This window comes from Triticum urartu, chromosome 3A (genome assembly GCF_056163025.1).
Source record: "Triticum urartu cultivar PI428250 chromosome 3A, HENAU_Tu73, whole genome shotgun sequence".
NCBI lineage: Eukaryota > Viridiplantae > Streptophyta > Magnoliopsida > Poales > Poaceae > Triticum > Triticum urartu.
Genome location: NC_141875.1, coordinates 616183099 through 616203849, shown reverse-complemented (window position 1 = coordinate 616203849; position 20751 = coordinate 616183099). Strand labels below are relative to the sequence as shown.

General features: G+C 44.0%; 2 protein-coding genes across 2 annotated transcripts; one reads left to right on the top strand and one right to left on the bottom strand.

Moving 5' to 3' along the window:
* Positions 1-191: 191 nt before the first annotated feature.
* On the bottom strand, positions 192-10755 carry LOC125527788 (transcription initiation factor TFIID subunit 9-like). The gene is made up of 2 exons (XM_087516962.1): positions 10538-10755; positions 192-551 (listed from the first exon to the last, which is right to left on the bottom strand). The coding sequence occupies exons 1-2, from the start codon at positions 10736-10738 to the stop codon at positions 192-194; spliced, it is 561 nt and encodes a 186-aa protein (XP_087373088.1). The 5' UTR covers positions 10739-10755.
* Positions 4958-5657, top strand: LOC147980814 (uncharacterized). Its single transcript, XM_087516963.1, has one exon. The coding sequence runs from the start codon at positions 5007-5009 to the stop codon at positions 5499-5501; it is 495 nt and encodes a 164-aa protein (XP_087373089.1). The 5' UTR covers positions 4958-5006; the 3' UTR covers positions 5502-5657.
* Positions 10756-20751: the final 9996 nt, after the last annotated feature.

Below are 20751 nucleotides of genomic sequence, written 5' to 3'. Positions count from 1 at the left end.
CTAATTAACCCGAGGTGTGCAGCTACAGTAAACACTACTTGCAAGGCTGCTCCCTTTCCTCGACACTCGGCATTTTTCATGGTGCCATACGAGGGCACAAGTCAGAAAGGGCGGTCGCAGCAGCTACGGAAGCATCAGCAAGCAGGCTCGCGGGAACAAGCACTAGGAACCAGCCAGCAATCTACAATTAGTTAGCCCGTGTTCAACTGATCAACTGTCACCAAAGGACGCTTTGCAGCCGCAGCAGCCACCGCGTTCAGTTGGAAAGACACCCTCTGGCTCTGGCTCTGGCTCTGGCTCTGAGGCTGATGTTGCTCGCTGCCCCTCTGATCCCGCGGATAGCTTGAACTAGGATTGGCAGGGCTTGCGTCGGCTCCCTCGTTGTCATCTTCTGCTTCCTCAATCTGAGTTGGCGGCTTCAATGCGGGTAGAAGCTGGTAGTTTTCGCTCAACAAAGTGTCCTGCTCAGGTGGCAGAGGAATCGAGCCAGGTGGAGCAATAGACTTGGGCAGCGGGATTTTGTTCCGGCTGCGCGCCAACTCAAGTAGAACCTGCGACATCAGCAAAAAGACTTGTCATCCACCTATGCATATAGAGTACTTTGTGTCAGCTTGAGTTTCCAAGGATGTGATAAAAAGTAAAACAAGCAGTTGACTTCAAAGCATAACCACATGAGTTGTTCATAGCCTTTATTCACCCAAGATCTTGTTTAGTTGCACTTCTTAGCAGTTAACATGCAAGTGGATATACTTGTGCATGACCCTCAATCTCTAATATCTTCGTACTGCCTAATATGATTCATCAACATTTTAAGTATATCTTCAGATGCCAGCCTCATATACAATAAGAATCATACACTGTTTGTTTTGTGTTTGAGTAAATTCCGGTTTTCACCCCCTATTTTGACATTTTTGACACTAATTACCCCATTTAGCAGGATTTCATCCATTTTACCCTATTTAGTAGAAATGTTGCCATAATTTACCCTGTTTAATTTTTTGTGAGCATTCTAACCGGCAGGTTCAATTGTGTTGTGCCTATTTACCCTGTCTATTTTTTGAAGTTGATGGTATTCTCCTATTATTTATAAAATAGATCCTTCTCTATTATTTGCAACAGATCATGGAAATAAAATGCGAAAAATTTGTGTTATGACAACTATTTCTACCTATTTGTTCCCTGGGTCATGATGTCAATTCGTCTCCTTATTCAAGGATCATGCTGTCAAATTATCTCTCTTTTGCCAAACAGATCGTATTTCTGCCTCACACTACTGACAAAACTGATTAATATAGGCTATAGACTGCTCTGGATTCACATGTTCGAAACAGGATTGAATAATGCTTCCCATTTATAGATAGCTTCACTAGTTCACAACTACACAAACTATAGAATACACCAAACAGTGTCAGTGGCAATGACAGGCTACACAAGCAGCGGCACAAACACCTTGTCAGTCTTCACCTTTCTTAGCTCCTACACATTGTAGAAGGGTGACATGTATACACATGATCTTCAATAAGCATCTTAATTCTGTCCTAATGAAACGCCTCGCCGGCTAATGCATGAGTCGGGAAAATATCAGACTACACAAATTGCTATGATAGATATGGTCAAAATCTTGTGGAATGGGGTACGACCGAGAGGGATTGTTTGTTCACCAACCTCACTAATTTGTTGGACCAGCCATCGCCATAGCCCCGCCATCAACTGAGCACATCCTCATGGGGTCCCTGCTATGTCGCCAAAGTAGTAAGATGAACTGGTCACAGCCTGATGGGATCATGTACATGGACGCGCCTATGCCAACGTCGGCGAGCTTGACGGAGCCATCGGATTCCACGGGGTCATTTCTTGCTTGGATGCCGCGGCCATACAACCCTGCTCGAGGAGGTATGAAATCGCATGGCCGGCCGCTCAGCACTCATCGCCGCCACCGCCGTCATCATCACCGCTGCCTGACAATCCCCAACCCAAGGTTCGAGCGAGCCTAGCATGTGTGTGGGTTGGAAACCTAGACCGGCGATGCAATCGATAGGGGACAGGCAACACAAGCAAGAACCGACTGGAGGCAAGCGTGGCCCACGGCCGACTCGGGCGTTGTGCGTTGGATGCGACGCGAGCGACCTCCATCGGGCTGGTCCTGTTCCCGGTCAAGGAGAAGCTGGGAGGACCGGTCCAGCAGGAAGAAAATAGGCAGGAAAAAACGGTCGATGTGGGATGCCAAGTGGACCTGACAATTGGGACATGTCGGTCAGAACGCTCACAAAATTTTAAACAGGGTAAATTGTGGTAGAACTTTTGTTAAATTGGGTAAAATGGATGAAATATGGCTAAATGGGGTAATTAGTGTCAAAAATATCAAAATAGGGGGTAAAAACCGGAATTTACTCTTTGTGTTTCTATAGATGTCTATCCATGCATTCCAAAACATTGTTTTGTACTATGCGTAGCTTGTTCCTGAAGAATTGAAGGGGCGGGAGTGAGAACACTGGTGTATCAGTGAATTGGCAGGTAACAGTCATTATGGAATGTATGTGGGGAATTCCGTATCGGATAAACCCAGAGGCAGGCACACCTGAGTTGGAATTGGCTGAGAGTTCGTTCAACGAAATAGTCTCTTCTGTTCCCCAAGTTAAGAGTCGTTTCAATAGAACTTGCAGCAGTCACGTTCTGCAGCAGTTTTGACCTTGTATCCGTCCAGGACACTAGTCTCGACTCGTGTCCCCTAGCTGCAACGACTGATGCAAGTTACCGATAAAGAAGCCTTCCCCTAATCTCTGTTCGCCACTATCCGTTATCTTTCTGATCTGTGCTGGCTACGGTGCCTCCTCGCCGATACCTTGTCAGCCCTCTGGCATAGGCATAGCAATCTGATCTGAGGCTCTAACAGATGCTCTCCCTTCTGTGCGATTATTTGACTTGACCTACGAAGAGTGTCAAATCTAACAAAATTTGTCGATAATACAAATGATACCGTGGGCTCAGCTGAACATTCCTAACAAGACATGGACTAAATTGAACGTCGATCTTCTGCCCCAACTGGACTCTCATTGCATCATCGGTTACTATCTGCACCCAGGAATTTAAATGTCGGCACTCCCTAGTTACCCACCAAACTAGCAAAAGTTTGGTAGGTTCCAACTTCCCAAAGGATAAACGAGTCATCTTGGTCCTAGTGGTAGAATACTACTTGAGATGATCTGGGTTCAAATCCCACATTCCCTCGTATGTTTTCCTTATAATTTCAGTATAACAATGACTGATATGTTGGTCCCTCGAATGGGCTACAAGTGTGGAGTGTAGACAAAACGGCATCACGTGAGCTTAAATAAAGGACTCAAACCGCAATCTCTGTGTTCCGGATGGTGGCTTCTAACCACCATGTCTGAAGCTTTGATTGATTGTGGAATGCATTCATTTATTCAAGAAGTTGCCCCTTATTTGAAATTTACTAAAATTTAAAAATTTCCCAAAAAATATCTCTCCTGAGAACCAGATATTAACTGAAATCTCAACAGAACACATCATTTCTTGTATCGAGAATGTTTCTGGTGTGACACACCGGCACATTCTCTGTTGTGCCTATCGTTTCCCCAATTGGAATCCACAACATTACTCCCTCCGAATCTGACGGGTTCACAGGAAAGCCGGTCCTCGATCTAGGGTTTAAAGTGGCACCTTGCCCTCGTCATTCACCAACTGAATGAAGCTACGCAATCTAGTAATTTGCCCGAATCTAACGAAGATATACTCTTGCGTGTTTAGTGAGGTTGGTCGAACTCGAGTAAATAGCATAAAACTACTAGTTTACAGGCTAAGGTTTCAAAAAACTACCAGTTTTTAATTTTTCTCAGAAAGCTACCAAACGCGCGGTCCGCTGTTTCAAAAAATCCAAACCCGCGGTGACTAGCGATTTAACCGTTTTTCTGACTGCCTGGGCCCATCTGTCAGCCCACGTGGCCACGCGCGCTCACGGCGCGGCAGTTGATGGCCGTTAGCCGACCGGCCCGGTCGGAACTGGGGTAAATATACCCGCTCGGTCGGTCGGGATCACACGCTCGCTCACTCTCTCGTGCTCGCTCACTCCCCTGCTCCCAGTCCCCTGCTCCAGTACGAGCTCGCCGCCGCGCGCCGTCTTCGAGGCCGGTGGCCGTTGACCTCCTTGCAGCAATGCCTTCCTGGAACGACGAGGAAACCAGCTCGGAGGAGGAGTGCGAGGTTGTCAGCATGGACATGGGACTTATGGTAAGTTCTTTGCCACCTAGGGTTAGGGTTAGGGTTAGGTGCTAGTAGCTTAGGCTTCAGCCATGGATGTTGCTTAGTGTAGTGTTGTTGTTGTGTGTGATACTGTTCTTGATTAGTGAGGGTGGGGTTTGATTGTAGGATTGAGGTAACCTAGGGTTCATCTCTGTACAGTGTTAGGGTTCATGCTGATTTGGGGATTTAATGAACAGTGCAAGTTGATTCTGGTATTGAGTGCAGATTGAAACCAGTGTTTGTTGGTTATTATGGTTGTAGGAGGAACCAGACACCACTGTGGAGCCCCTTTTCTGTGGCCAACTTGAGCTTGCTCATCCCAAGTGCATTCTGCACCAACTGAGGCCTATTAAGCGTGTTGCTTTTGAAGGGCCTGTAACAGGGAGGCGTTTCTATGGCTGCCCAGTCCAGGTTAGATGCCAATTAAGTTTTCTGCTATGGATGTTCAGTGATGTTTGATATGATGCAACAGTTTGTTTGATATGACAGACACATATGTATTTTTATCACTTTGGAAACTTAATCATGGCATTGTAATAACTTATCATATCTCATTTATGTTATTAATAGTTAGAAAATCTTAAGTTTATCAAGTTAATCATGGAATTGAAATAAGGTACTAGTCCTTTTGTAATAACTTATCACATTTACAAATGCAGGAAAATGGTGTGAATTGTGGTGTTGTAGAGTGGGTTGATGGGCCTTAGCCAACTGTTCTTCAGAGATGTTTGTGCAAGCTATGGGAGATGTTCCATGAGCAGAACTTTGGAAGGGTAAATGACAAGGAAAAGTTTGAGAAGGAGTTGGCCAGGCTTAAGAGTGAGCATGAAAGGGAGTTGGCCAAGCTTAGGACTGAAAATGACAAGCTTTGCATTGAGTACACCAAGCTTATTGATGATGTATCCAAGATGTTTGATTGGCAGGATGGTAGGGTGGACAAGCAGGTGTACCAGAAACAAGTGGAGGAGGAAGAACTTGAGAAGAAGAAGGATCTAGAGGAGAAAGCCATGTTGGAGGTGCAGATGGAAAAGCTCAAACTTGCAAAAGAGCAGAGGTGCATTTTGCAGAGCCAAGCTGATATCATCAGGAACACCAGGAAGGCTATGAAGGATGTTGAAGTTGACAGAGATGTTCTTAAGAAGGAGAAGGCAAAGCTTGAGCTTGTTGTTGCTGAGCTGCTGAAAGAAGGGTATGGCAGCAAGGAGAAGTTAGAGCAAATCAAGGCCATCCTTGAGTCTTGAACTTGCTGTGATATGTTGGTGAAGTAAGTACATCCAAAGGCCTTTATATAAGGATGTGGCCTGGCATGACTTCAAGTGATTATGGGTGTACATTTTGGGGGAATGTGAAGTTTAACCTAGTGTAAGAACCTTATTTGCTATGTTGTTAAGTTGTAATGGATCACCTATGGTATTAAGTGTTGTAATGGATCACCTATGCTATTAAGTAGTGGAAATGGATCTCTTATGCTACTAAGTTGTGGATCTTTTATGCTATTAAGTGTTCAACTTGATCTTATATCTTTTATATGTTATTTGTTAGCGTACATATATTATTTCTGTGGGTAATTGGGCTTAGTGGCCCACTACTCTTTGACCAAATGCAACCCTAGGCCTACTAAACCCAATCCCCCATCTATCTCTCAATATAAACCCCTCCCCACCCCCACCCTTTCCCAGTGACTCCACCAGCCGCCATCCAAAAGAAACCCTACAGATGGATCCTGACATGGGAGATGTCACAGAGGAAGAGGGGGAGGCTGTGGAGGTTAGGACAGCAGCAGCTGCACAGAGGAGGAGGAGGAGGAGGCGCAGGCAGAGGGCCCTGGAGGCGGCCCAGGATGAGCAGCAAGAGGAGTTCAACCGCCGACTCTCCAACAAGGTACTGGAGAAGTGCAATGATGAAGAACTAGAGCTGGTTTTCACTGGAGGCAGGGGAAGATCATTCATGGAGATCATTAGGTGGGCAAGGATTAGGGCAGTCATGGCTCCTCATCCAGCAACTAGGGCCAAAGATCCAGTGCCAGCTCTATTGGCAGCAGCTGACCTGGTGTTCTTTGCTGGAGAAGACCTTGATGACCTGGTGTTCTTTGCTGGAGAAGACCTTGATCCATTGCCAGAAATAGTTGTGTTCTTCTTCTTGGGAGGTGGTACTACTGTTGCAGAAGAGGTGTTGGTCCTGCTCTTCTTGAGAGGTGGTGGTGCTGCTGTTGTAGATGGTGCTGCCCTCTTCCTTGACCTAGAAGCTGTCTGTGTTGACTCAGTTGTTGTTGGAGGAGGAGTTGGTGCAGGTGCAGAGGCAGAAGGTACCCTTGGTGGCCTTTGTGCAGTTGCAGCCATTGAAGAACCAGCCTCAGAGTAGTTTGCTCTATTTTCCTACACAACAATATTAGTTAGAACTATTTCCCTACAAATGAAATGAATGTAACAATGCAATGAATGTAACAATGGAATGAATGGACATACCTGGTGCTTGTTCAGCCTCATCTGGAACTTAGGTTTCAAAGGGACACCACAATTGTTGATCCTGTGCCCTTGCTTCTTGCAGTTGCTGCATGTCACTGTACCAATCCTAGAAGTATCCTTTTTAGCTGGCACCTCAAATAGGCCTTTCCTCCTGACAGTTTGTTTTTTACCTTTCTTTTCTCTAAACACAGGGGGAGAAATATCATCACCAGGTGTATGAGGCCAATGGTCAGGACCTGGCACAGGGAATATTATGTGCTTATATGTTTCACAATAAATGTGTTTCTTGAAAAAAGCAGAAACATAGTCTTCAGGGTGTATCTTCACTTTCTGCATTGCAGCAATGGCATGACTGCAGGGGATAGCTGTCATGTCCCACCTCCTACAGTCACAGGTCTCATTGTTCAAATTAACCTGTGACCTGCCATATCCTACAGTCACAGGGGATTGCATTGCAGCTACTTGTGACCTGCCATATCCCTGGCCCTACCATGTATGCTTCACAATATTTAGCCCACTTCTTCCCCTCTTTTAAAATCTTTGAATAAGTAGGTGTGATTTCCCATCTGCATGTCTCTATCTTCTCTCTGATCTTCTGAAACTTAATCATCAGCTTTGTTCTTATGCCCTCTAACATAGTCCTGATTGGCTTGTTCCTAACATCCAATATCATTCTATTGAAAACCTCACTAAGGTTGTTTACTACCAGGTCTGTTTTGCACACAGTGTCCATTTTATACCTAGCCCAGGTATGCTCTGGTATCTGTGACAACCACTGCCAAGCTTCTAAACTTTCCTTTTTCAAATTCTCCATGCCTAAATCATGTCCATGTTTGGTAAAGGAATAGGCAGCCTGATCTAAATGTTTCTTAAGTTCCTCTCCTATGAAACCAGCAGATTGGAAATTGGCATAAATATGTCTAAGACAAAACCTTTGTGGAGAGTCAGGGAATACATCATCTATTGCATTCAACAATCCCTGTTCAATGTAAGGTAATCTTAAGTGTTACTCATCTACTGAATAACATTTTACTCATGGCAAATGTAAAGGCAAATGTAAAGACTAGGTTCAGAACAATACCTTCTGCCTGTCAGACATAATTGTGTATTTGCCAAACTTATTGCCAGTTCCAATGACTGTTCTCAACTATGTGAGAAACCATGTCCAACTGTCTGTCTCTTCCTTATCAACAACACTAAAAGCTATTGGGAAGATGTTATTGTTGCCATCCCTCCCTGTAGCTGCCAATATCTGCTGACCAGTGCTTAGCTTGATGAAGCAACCATCCAGACCTGCTAACATGATAACATGAGTGCCTAAGTACATCAATGTTTAAAAAGCATATAAATTTCTGAATACTTACCTATAAATGGCCTGCATCCATTCAGAAAACCCTCCTTGCATGCAAAAAAGCAGTAAAACATATAGTGAAACCTTGGGGTAGGAGCTGGGTTAAGTGAGTCCTCATGTGTTGTTACTATGCACCTACTGCCAGGGTTAGTATCTAGCACACACTACAGGTAGTCCCTTATTCTGTGATACTGGAGTTTGTGATCTCCTTGTACAACCTCAACTGCTTGCTTCCTTGCCCTATATGCCAAGCTTTTAGGCACATGCACACCAAACTTCTTCTTTGTGTATGACATAATTGTGTCAACACCAGCTCCAGGGTTGGATCTGACTGTATCCTCACAAACCTTAGCAACCCAATTGACTGTCACCTTTGTGTTCTCTCCACTTGCTCCACAAGTGTGATCCAGGTTCATCTTCTTGATACTGAAAGTTGCCTCATGAGCTATCTTGGAGGCAACTATGTAAAACTCACAACCATGTTTTCTGTCAGAGCACCAAGCAATAACCCTAGTTGGTTCATTTCTGTGATACTCAAAATTCCTAAGAGTCCTCACATGAAAATTTCTAAGTGCTTCTCTAAACTCAACTACATTTTCAAAGCACAAATGCATTGCAAACTGCTCATGTGCATCAGGCCTTGATGGATCATACCATATCCTCTCCTTCTTCTGCTTCTTCCTACTCTTTCTTCCAGATGGCAGCCTTGGTGCATCATCTTCATCACTTATGCCAAAATCACCTGGAAAACAGTACTCATCAGCTTCAGGGACATAATCTTCAAACTTGATGTGCTCAGGCTCACTGTGAGACTTGCTAGTTGGGCCAGGTTTTCTAACTGGCTTAAGCTTTTTGGCTGCTTTTGTAGTTACAGCAGGATCCTCTACTACTTCATCTTCAGAAACAACTGGTTCTTCCTCCCAAAACTCAGAAGGTTCTGAGTTAGCTACACAAAAGTGCTCTGTAGTATCAGTGCCAGCCTCATCTTCACCCCTACACCAAGCTTTGTAAGAAATTTTCTCCCCTCTGTAATCACCCCTAAAGAACTCAAAATCTGAAGATGATTTGTCATCTTCAACTTCATCTTCTTCCTCTGGTACATCTTCTTCTTCTTCATCTGCTTCTTCTTCTACATCTTCTTCTTCCACAACTGTTTTCCCTTTGTTAAAATTGCTGCTTTGCTATGTGTTCATGTAGGGCTCATCAGGGGTTAAAGCTGGCAAACTAGCATTAGAGGCAGGGTACAGAACACCTTCTTGTGAAACTCTGTAAACAACAGGATCACCAACATGATCAATGGGGATCTGTTCCTCATCTGCTGGGCTTGGATCAGTAGCTTTTCTGACACTGATGTTCAATACCTTATTATCAACAAATAAGTCAAGCATTTCCTCTAATGCCTCCTCACTATCCAGGGCCTCCACACCCTCCAGCCCCTTTCCCTCTTCCTTTACATATGTCAGAAATGCATCCATGCCATAGCCCTCCAACTCAACCAATGCTAATATGGTCAGATAACTGATATCTGAGGAAACTGAATACTTTTTCTCCATATTATCTATTCCTTGGAAATGTAGCCTCAAGTCCCAAATCTCTTCATCTAAGCTGTAGGATTAAATTGACAAACAACCGTTTTTTAAGTCACTGAACATTACTGAACTTTCTTCTAATTACAGTGAATGCACTGACCAAATGAACTAACCAAATGCACTTTCTTCTACACTGACTTAACCAATAAAATACAGTAGCATGCCAAGAACAAACAATTACTATCTCTAGTTCTAATTTGAACTAAAGCACCCAAAATTTTTAACTAAAGGACCCAGACCAGAAACATTGACCAGTGTTTACCTCACTCCACCAAAGGACGACGCCCAATGGTGGCCGCCTGCTGGATCAGCGTGGATGCGCTTTGCCACTGCCCTGGCCGCGCGGACTTCCGGATCTGAGCTCGCCGGATCCACAGGAGCCGCGGGCAGTGATGGCTACTGCGACCGCTGCACCGGGAAGCTCGAGCTGCCTAGCCATTTGTCCACCTCTGAGTGTCCACCGCCCTCCTGGCCGGTGCCGCCTTGGCTCAATAGCTCGCCGCCGACGACATTTGGCTGCGCCGCCGCCATCGCCCACCTAGGTCACTGCGGGGGAGAGGAGGGGGAGAGGAGGGGGAGAGGAGGGGGAGTGAGAGAGTGTGTGGCCGGACCGCCTACTTTGGTTCCGACCGGACCACGTCGGCTAACGGCCGTCAACTGCCGCGCCGTGAGCGCGCGTGGCCACATGGGCTGACAGATGGGCCCAATCCGTCAGAAAAATGGTTAAATCGCTAGTCACCGCGGGTTTGGGTTTTTTGAAACAGCGGACCGCGCGTTTGGTAGCTTTTTGAGAAAATTTAAAAACTGGTAGTTTTTTGGAACCCTAACCTGTAAACTAGTAGTTTTATGCTATTTACTCGTTGAACTCGTACCTCGCGTGGCGGCGGCTGGGAGAAGGAGAAGTCGACCTTGGCCTGGATGGCGAGGCGGACGTCGTCGGCGTCGAGCTGGGGCTTGGCCGCGTGGTCGACGTAGACCTGGGCGTCGCCGAGCACGTCCCCGACGTAGCGGTAGGCCAGGTCCAGGAACTGGTGCACGACGCGCGGCTCGTACTCGCCCTCGCCGAGCCCCATCGTCCATCGACTGGAGGAGCTCCCGCACCACGCGCGCGTCGCGAGGCTCGTCCGGGCCGGAGGCTCCTCCCGCCGCCGCCGCGGACGGAAGCGATGGCCGCACGCCGCCGCTGTCCATGGTCTGATTGCTGTGTCCTGGCTGGTGGGGGTTTCGGGGAACGAATCAGAGTTAGATCTTGTGATTTTAAAAGATGCAAAGTTGCGAAAGATAACAACAAAGACGCTTTGGCCGAGTGGTTAAGGTGTGTGCCTGCTAAGTACATGGGGTTTCCACGCGAGAGTTCGAATCTCTCAGGCGTCGATATTTTAGTTTTTACTAAAAATATTTTAATGAGTAATAATTTTTCCTTGCGGCTTATTTCTATCTACTCCAAAAAAAACATTTGCGAGAAAAACTTCTAATCTATTCGGCAACCCCTGCTCCTTCGGTAAGGAATGGAGCACGCAGAGCACCCTGTTAGCAACTCGTCGAAATATAACTGCATGCCATTCCGCTTCGCAGCGGAGTTGCAGAGCGGAGGGATCCCGAATAGCTCCTTTATCAGCTGTTAAGGTAGTATAAAGAACACCACAAGTAAAAAAAATACATCCAGGCCCGTAGACCACCTAGCGATGACTATAAGCACGGGTGTCGGAAAGTCGTCGTGCTAAGGCCTTATGGGACCAGCGCACCAGAACAGCAACCACCGCCAATTAAAAGAAGCGTAGATCGAAAGGGTCAACCTGTAGACACACGGACATAGACGAACGAAGACAGGATCCACATGGATCACGAAAACAACCGCCGACAGAATCCCGGGAGATCCGTCAGAGAAAAACCTCCACACGCCCTTCAATAATGCTAGTGTCGGATCTCGGGTTCCGGCAAAACCCTCAAGGTTCGAACACTGGGGTGCGCACGAAGATCTCCCCCTACCAACTCGCGCCCTCAACCTCGCCACGATCTCAAAGGCAAGCTCGACGAACTCGCAACACAAGGGACACAAGATTTATACTGGTTCAGGTCATCGTTGTGGTGTAATACCCTACTCCGGTGTGGTGTGATGGATTGTCTCTTGGCTTAGGATGAACAATACAAGGGGAAGAACAGCCTCCTGAGATGAGGTGTTCTTGTGCTTGGTGGGTGTGAGGATGGGTTGGATATAGTCCAAGTTGAGATGGCTGAGGCTCTCTATGTTCGTGGTCCTCTTGGTTGCCTCCTACTATGGTGGCTAATCCTATTTATAGAGGCCCTGGTCCTCTCCCCAAATATTGAGCGAGAAAGGAGCCAACAACGGCCAATTTGAAAGGGGACAGCTAGTACAAGTTATCCTGACAAAAGCAGTCTTCGCCTACCAAAGGCTCTGGTGGTGACGCTGCTTGGGCTACATGGTGACCTCCTTCTTGCCATCCTGCTGGTCTTGGTCTCTGAGGGAGTCCTAGATTAGGGGGTCTCCGGACAGCCGGATTATATCCTTTGGCCGGACTGTTGGACTATGAAGATACAAGATTGAAGACTTCGTCTCGTGTCCGGATAGGACTCTACTTGGCGTGAAAGGCAAGCTAGGCAATACAGATATGGATATCTCCTCCTTTGTAATCGACCTTGTGTAACCCTAACCCTCTTCGGTATCTATATAAACCGGAGGGTTTTAGTCCGTAGGACATCATACAATCATACCATAGTCTAGCTTCTAGGGTTTAGCCTCTCTGATCTCGTGGTAGATCTACTCTTGTACTACCCATATCATCAATATTAATCAAGCAGGACGTAGGGTTTTACCTCCATCAAGAGGGCCTGAACCTGGGTAAAACATTGTGTCCCCTGCCTCCTGTCACCATCCGCCTTAGACGCACAGTTCGGGACCCCCTACCCGAGATCCACCGGTTTTGACACCGACATTGGTGCTTTCATTGAGAGTTCCTCTACGTCGTCGCCGTTAGGCTTGATGGCTCCTACTATCATCGATAGCGATGCAGTCCAGGGTGAGACTTTTCTCCCCGGACAGATCTTCGTGTTCGGCGGCTTTGCACTGCGGGCCAATTCGCTTGGCCATCTGGAGCAGATTGAAAGTTACGCCCCTGGCCACCAGGTCAGGTTTGTAAGCTTAAACTACATGGACGATATCTGTGGAGACTTGATCTTCGACAGATTCGAGCCTCTGCCTTGTGCGTCACGCGGTCACGATGAGTACGATTTAGCTCTACCATCGGACAGTGTCCAGGAGATCGCACATGCAGCCGCTCCGATTCTCAATTCGGAGCCAGTTGCGCCAACCATGGACGGGTGGATAGACCCCGCCACGGAGGCCTTACCCTCAGCGGCGATCGAGCCAAACATCGACCTTACCTTGCACGAGAGCCGTGCTGTTAAATTGCCGGATCCTTCTCCGGCCACGGACTCTGAACTGCCTGTGCCCGTTCTCGTCGAATCCGATTGGGCGCCGATCATGGAGTTTACCTCCGCGGATATTTTTCAGCACTCGCCCTTTGGCGACATACTGAACTCATTAAGGTCTCTCTCCTTGTCAGGAGGATCCTGGCCAAACTATGTCCGGCAGGACTGGGATGCGGACGACGAAGAAATTCGAGGCCCACCCACCACCCACTTAGTAGCCACTGTCGATGACTTAACCGACATGCTCGACTTCGAGTCCGAAGACATCGACGGTATGGACGACGATGCGGAGGCAAAGAGGAACCACCGCCCACAGGGCACTGGACAACCACCTCATCATACGATATATACATGGTGGATACACCCAAAGAAGGCAATGGCGATGAGATAGCGGAGGATGACCCCTCCAAGAAGCAACCCAAGCGCCGACGTCAGCGGCGCTGCTCTAAGTCCCGCCAATATGGAAACATTTGCTTGACGCCTCGATACTCTTCGTCTGCGCTTGCCTCCTTAGCACCAAAGAGGAAACAAGGACACTGTGCGCACTGGCGCCCGCCTGGTTTCGATCGTCATTGCTCACGTCATTGGAATCTCGCGAGGTTTGACTTGCCTTGATCTCTCCGCTCCTCACGAGCCAGCCTAGTGAGGCCGCTCCCGAGGAGGTCTTGTGTCGTCCACCTCGCGAGGCTTGGCCCCACACGAGGGTCTTGAATGCTTGTTGGTGAAGATGGGTCGTACGAGCCCGCTCGCAGAGCCACGCCGTGGGTTGCAGGCAGGCAAGTCTGGGGACCCCCGTTCCCAGAATGCCAACAGTAGCCCCTAGGCCCAAGGCGCACTCGGGCTTGGATTCGAGGCGAAGCCAAAGGGCAAGTGCGAAGCGCCGCGGGCCCCAATAGCCTGCGGCCTGATATGTCTCCAACGTATCTATAATTTTTGATTGTTCCATGCTATTATATTATCTGTTTTGGATGTTTATGGGTTTTATTATATACTTTTATATTATTTTTGGGATTAACCTATTAACCCAGAGCCCAGTGCCAGTTTCTGTTTTTTCCTTGTTTTAGAGTATCGCAGAAAAGGAAAATCAAACGGAGTCCAATTGACCTGAAACTTCACGAAACTTATTTTTGGACCAGAAGAAGCCAAGGAGTATCAGAGATGGACCAGGAGAGTCTCGGGCTGCCCACGAGGGTGGGGGCGCGCCCACCCCCCTAGGCGCGCCCCCCTACCTCGTGGACAGCCCGGAGGTCCACCGACGTACTTCTTCCTCCCATATATACCCATATACCCTAAAAACTTCGGGGAGCACAATAGATTAGGAGTTCCGCCGCCAGAAGCCTCCGTAGCCACCGAAAACTAATCTAGACCCGTTCCGGCACCCTGCCGGAGGGGGGAATCCCTCTCCCGTGGCCATCTTCATCATCCTAGCGCTCTCCATGACGAGGAGGGAGTAGTTCTCCCTCGGGGCTGAGGGTATGTACCAATAGTTATGTGTTTGATCTCTCTCTCTCTCTCTCGTGTTCTTGAGGTGGCACGATCTTGATGTATCACGAGCTTTGCTATTATAGTTGGATCTTATGATGTTTCTCCCCCTCTACTCTCTTGTAATGGATTGAGTTTTACCTTTGAAGTTATCTTATCGGATTGAGTCTTTAAGGATTTGAGAACACTTGATGTATGTCTTGCATGGGATACCTGTGGTGACAATGGGGTATTCTATGATCCACTTGATGTATGTTTTGGTGATAACCTTGCGGGTTCCGCCCATGAACCTATGCATAAGGGTTGGCACACGTTTTCGTCTTGACTCTCCGGTAGAATCTTTGGGACACTCTTTGAAGTACTTTGTGTTGGTTTGAATAGATGAATATGAGATTGTGTGATGCATATCGTATAATCATACCCATGGATACTTGAGGTGACATTGGAGTATCTAGGTGACATTAGGGTTTTGGTTGATTTGTGTCTTAAGGTGTTATTCTAGTACGAACTCTATGATAGATTGAACGGAAAGAATAGCTTCATGTTATTTTACTACGGACTCTTGAATAGATCGATCGGAAAGGATAACTTTGAGGTGGATTCGTACCCTACCATAATCTCTTCGTTTGTTCTCCGCTATTAGTGACTTTGGAGTGACTCTTTGTTGCATGTTGAGGGATAATTATATGATCCAATTATGTTATTATTGTTGAGAGAACTTGCACTAGTGAAAGTATGAACCCTATGACTTGTTTCCTAGCATTGCAATACTGTTTACGCTCACTTTTATCATTAGTTACCTTGCTGTTTTTATATTTTCAGATTACAAAACCTTTATCTAATATCCATATACCACTTGTATATATCACCATCTCTTCGCCGAACTAGTGCACCTATACAATTTACCATTGTATTGGGTGTGTTGGGGACACAAGAGACTCTTTGTTATTTGGTTGCAGGGTTGTTTGAGAGAGACCATCTTCATCCTACGCCTCCTACGGATTGATAAACCTTAGGTCATCCACTTGAGGGAAATTTTCTACTGTCCTACAAACCTCTGCACTTGGAGGCCCAACAACGTCTACAAGAAGAATGTTGTGTAGTAGACATCAAGCTCTTTTTTGGAGCCGTTGCCGGGGAGGTGAGTGCTTGAAGGTATATCTTTAGATCTTGTAATCGAGTCTTTTAGTTTCTTGGTTTATCACTACTTTAGTTTATAAAAGAAATTTGCAAAAAAATGGAATTAAGTTTGCCTCATACGCTTCATCTTTTTAATATCTTTCATGAGTATGATGGAAAGGAAAATTGTGCCAAAGTGTTAGAAGAAGAATGCATTAAAATGTTTGGCACTAAATCTTTGAATGATGAGCATGATTGCAATGTTGTTAGTATGAACTCCTTGAATATCCATAGTACTAATTATGATTGCACTAGTTATGACTAAAATGTCTCCTATAAACACGTCAATTTTTGTGGAGTGCATTGGGTTTGCAAGTACACATCAAATAGGGAAGATAGATATTGCAAGAGGCATAAGCATTTAGAAACTAAATTGTTGCAAGAAAGGCTAGATGTTTGTGCTAGAAATTGAATTTTTCTTGGCCATACTTGTGAGCTTTGCAATGAACGTGGTCATTTAACCATCCGATGCAAATTGTTTCATGATCTAATCGTTTCCAAAAATTGTGATGACTTGATTTCTCTTGCACATCATAATGAACTTAGTTTGCTTATGGATTATGAACAAATGAAACGTATAACTAACTATCTTCCAGTATTTGCCCGTGATAAACTTCTTGGCTTTGATCTAGAGGAAATTTATATGTATTGTGCGGTGAATTGTATTGAAAATCCTTATATTGCCAACTACATAAAGAAAAGAAAACAAATATAAGATGAAGAGAATACTAATTAAAGGGAAGAGACTTCCCAATACCCTCCTATTATTTCTTATGATGAATCAGGTAACGAGGAGGAGCCTCCTATTCAACCAATCTCATTAATAAGGAGCTCCAAAAAGAGGATTGAACCCACACATGATGTGGTGAAGAAGAAGAAAAGAAAAAGGAAGAGAGGTAAAAAGATATCTCTCTCAAATAGTGCTACTCCTATTACTGTTGTGCCTCATGAAAATATAATTGTGGAAGATAGTGATACTTCTTATGATCTTGAAAATCTTTTTGGCACTTGCTTGGAAGAATATGATAATTGCTATACTATTGGTGCTATCCATACTATTAATGATGAGAATGATTATGCTTATGATATGAAGAGGCCCAAGCTTGGGGATGCTATGTTTGATGAAGATGATGTTTTTGAGAATATATTTTCTGCGATTAATGTTTGTCCCAAGCTTGGGGAAGCTATGTTTAATGAAGATGATATTTTTAGTCTCCCAAGTTTTGATATGCAAATTTATAATGATGATAGCATGCCTCCTACTTATGATGATTATATTGATAAAAGTGGGTTTGGAAGAGTGTCAACTTTAGGAAGTAATGATCCCACTATTTTGGAGGATGTTGAATCTTATTATGATAATTATGAAAGTGGATTTGGAGAGTTCATGACTTTATTTAGTGATGATTCCACTATCTTGGAAGAGGTTTCAATCGATTATGATGAGAACAAAGTTGCTACTTATGATAATTATTGTGATGATACATATGCTATAAAAAGTAGTGATGATTATATTTATAAAACTTGTCATGACTATGATTACCCTTTTTCTGAACATTAATCTTTTAATGTGAAACAATTTATAGTATTCAAGTCTCTTATGATACTCCCACTATCCCGGATGAGAGGAATTTTGCTTATGTGAAGAGTAGTAAATTTTCTATGCTTGAAGATTATGAAAAGAATGCTTTAGGTGCTGGTTATATTGTTGAATTCATTCATTATTCTACTGAGAATTATTATGAGGGAGGAATATATACTTGTAGGAATTGTAATAATATTTTCCTCTCTATGTGCTTAAAGTTTTGAAGTTATACTTGTTTTACCTTCCTATGCAAGTTGATTATTGTTTCCACAAGTCGTTTGCTCACAAAATCCCTATGCATAGGAAGTGGGTTATACTTAAATGTGCTAGTCATATTCTTCATGATGCTCTCTTTATGTTTCAATTCTTATCTTTTATGTGAGCATCATTGAAATCATCATGCCTAGCTAGGGGCATTAAACGATAGCGCTTGTTGGGAGGTAACCTAACTTTATTTTTGTTCCTTGCTTTTTGCTCCTGTTTAGTAATAAATAATTCATCTAGCCTCTGTTTAGATGTGGTTTTATGCTTTTAATTAGTGTTTGTGCCAAGTAGAACCTTTGGGAAGACTTGGGGAAAGTCTTTGCGATCTTGCTATAAAAAAACAGAAACTTTAGCGCTCACGAGAATTGCTGCCATTCTTTATTGAAGAGTGATATTTAATTAATTATTTTTGCATATGATTAATAGATAAATTAATCATGTCCAGAAATTTATTTGAGAATTTTATGAGTTCCAGAAGTACACGTTTGATCCAGATTACTACAGACTGTTCTGTTTTTGACAGATTCTATTTTCATCATGTTGTTTGCTTATTTTGATGAATCTATGAGTAGTATCGGAGGGTATGAACCATAGAGAAGTTGGAATACAGTAGATATTACACCAATATGAATTTATAATGAGTTCACAACAGTACCTAAGTGGTGATTTATTTTCTTATACTAACGGAGCTTACGAGTTTTCTGTTAAGTTTTGTGTTGTGAAGTTTTCAAGTTTTGGGTAAAGATTCGATAGACTATGGAATAAGGAGTGGCAAGAGCCTAAGCTTGGGGATGCACAAGGCACCCCCAAGGTAATATTCAAGGACAACCAAGAGCCTAAGCTTGGGGATGCCCCAGAAGGCATCCCCTCTTTCGTCTTCGTTCATCGGTAACTTTACTTGGAGCTATATTTTTATTCACCACATGATATGTGTTTTGCTTGGAGCGTCAATTTATTTTATTTTGTTTTGCTTGCTGTTTGAATAAATTACCAAGATCTGAAATTCTTAAATGTTAGAGAGTCTTCACATAGTTGCATAATTATTCAACTACTCATTGATCTTCACTTATATCTTTCGGAGTAGTTTGTCGTTGCTCTAGTGCTTCACTTACATCTTTTTAGAGCATGGTGGTGGTTTTATTTTAAAGAAATAGATGAACTCTCATGCTTCACTTATATTATTTTGAGAGTCTTTAGAACAGCATGGTAATTTTCTTTGGTTATGAATTTAGTCCTAATATGATGGGCATCCAAGAGGGATATAATAAAAACTTTCATATAAGTGCATTGAATATTAAGAGAAGTTTGATACTTGATGATTGTTTTGAGATATGGAGATAGTGATATTAGAGTTGTGCTAGTTGAGTAGTTGTGAAATTGAGAAATGCTTGTGTTGAAGGTTGTGATTCCCGTAGCATGCACATATGGTGAACCGTTATGTTAAGAAGTCGGAGCATGATGTATTTATTGATTGTCCTCCTTATGAGTGGCGGTCGGGGACGAGCGATGGTCTTTTCCTACCAATCTATCCCCTAGGAGCATGCGCGTAGTACTTTGTTTTGATAACTAATAGATTTTTGCAATAAGTATGTGAGTTCTTTATGACTAATGTTGAGTCCATGGATCATACGCACTCTCACCCTTCCACCATTGCTAGCCTTTCTGGTACCGCGCAGCTTTCACCGGTACCATAAACACACCATTTACCTTCCTCAAAACAGACACCATACCTACCTATCATGGCATTTCCATAGCCATTCTGAGATATATTGCCATGCAACTTTCCACCGTTCCGTTTACTATGACACGCTCCATCATTGTCATATTGCTTTGCATGATCATGTAGTTGACATTGTATTTGTGGCAAAGCCACCATTCATAATTCTTTCATACATGTCACTCATGCATCATTGCTATCCCGGTACACCGCCGGAGGCATTCATATAGAGTCATACTTTGTTCTAGTATCGAGTTGTAATCATTGAGTTGTAAATAAATAGAAGTGTGATGATAATCATTCATAGAGCATTGTCCCAAGAAAATAGAAAGGCCAAATAAAAAAAGAAAGGACAAAAAAGGAAAGGCCAAATAAAAAAAAGGAAAGGCCAAATAAAAAATAAAAAATAAAAGGGACAATGCTACTATCATTTTTCCACACTTGTGCTTCAAAATAGCACCATGATCTTCATGATAGAGAGTCTCTTGTTTTGTCACTTTCATATACTAGTGGGAAATTTTCATTATAGAACTTGGCTTGTATATTCCAACAATGGGCCTCCTCAAGTGCCCTAGGTCTTCGTGAGCAAGCAAGTTGGATGCACACCCACTTAGTTTCTTTTGTTGAGCTTTCATACATTTATAGCTCTAGTGCATCCGTTGCATGGCAATCCCTACTCACTCACATTGATACCTATTGATGGGCATCTCCATAGCCCGTTGATACGCCTAGTTGATGTGAGACTATCTTCTCCCTTTTTGTCTTCTCCAGAACCACCCTTCTATTCCACATATAGCGCTATATCCATGTCTCACACTCATGTATTGCGTCAAGATTAAAAAAGTTTGAGAACATCAAAAGTATGAAACAATTGCTTGGCTTGTCAACCAGGTTGTGCATGATTTGAATACGTTGTGTGGTGAAGATGGAGCATAGCCAGACTATATGATTTTGTAGGGATAGCTATCTTTGGCCATGTTATTTTGAGAAGACATAATTGCTTTGTTAGTATGCTTGAAGTATTATTATTTTTATGTCAATATTAAAGTTTTGTGTTGAACCTTATGGATCCGAATATTCTTGCCACAATAAAGAGAATTACATGGATAAATATGTTAGGTAGAATTCCACATCAAAAATTCTGTTTTTATCATTTACCTACTCGAGGACGAGCAGGAATTAAGCTTGGGGATGTTGATACGTCTCCAACGTATCTATAATTTTTGATTGTTCCATGCTATTATATTATCTGTTTTGGATGTTTATGGGATTTATTATACACTTTTATATTATTTTTGGGACTAACCTATTAACCCAGAGCCCAGTGCCAGTTTCTGTTTTTTCCTTGTTTTAGAGTATCGCATAAAAGGAAAATCAAACGGAGTCCAATTGACCTGAAACTTCACGGA

Excerpts from the sequence above, each read along its gene's own strand:
- LOC147980814 (XM_087516963.1), top strand. The coding sequence starts at position 5,007 with ATGTTCCATGAGCAGAACTTTGGAAGGGTAAATGACAAGGAAAAGTTT.
- LOC125527788 (XM_087516962.1), bottom strand. The coding sequence starts at position 10,738 with ATGGGGCTCGGCGAGGGCGAGTACGAGCCGCGCGTCGTGCACCAGTTC. Across the intron at positions 552-10,537 it reads CCCAGCCGCCGCCACGCGAG|GTTCTACTTGAGTTGGCGCG; the intron begins GTACGAGTTCAA and ends CTGATGTCGCAG.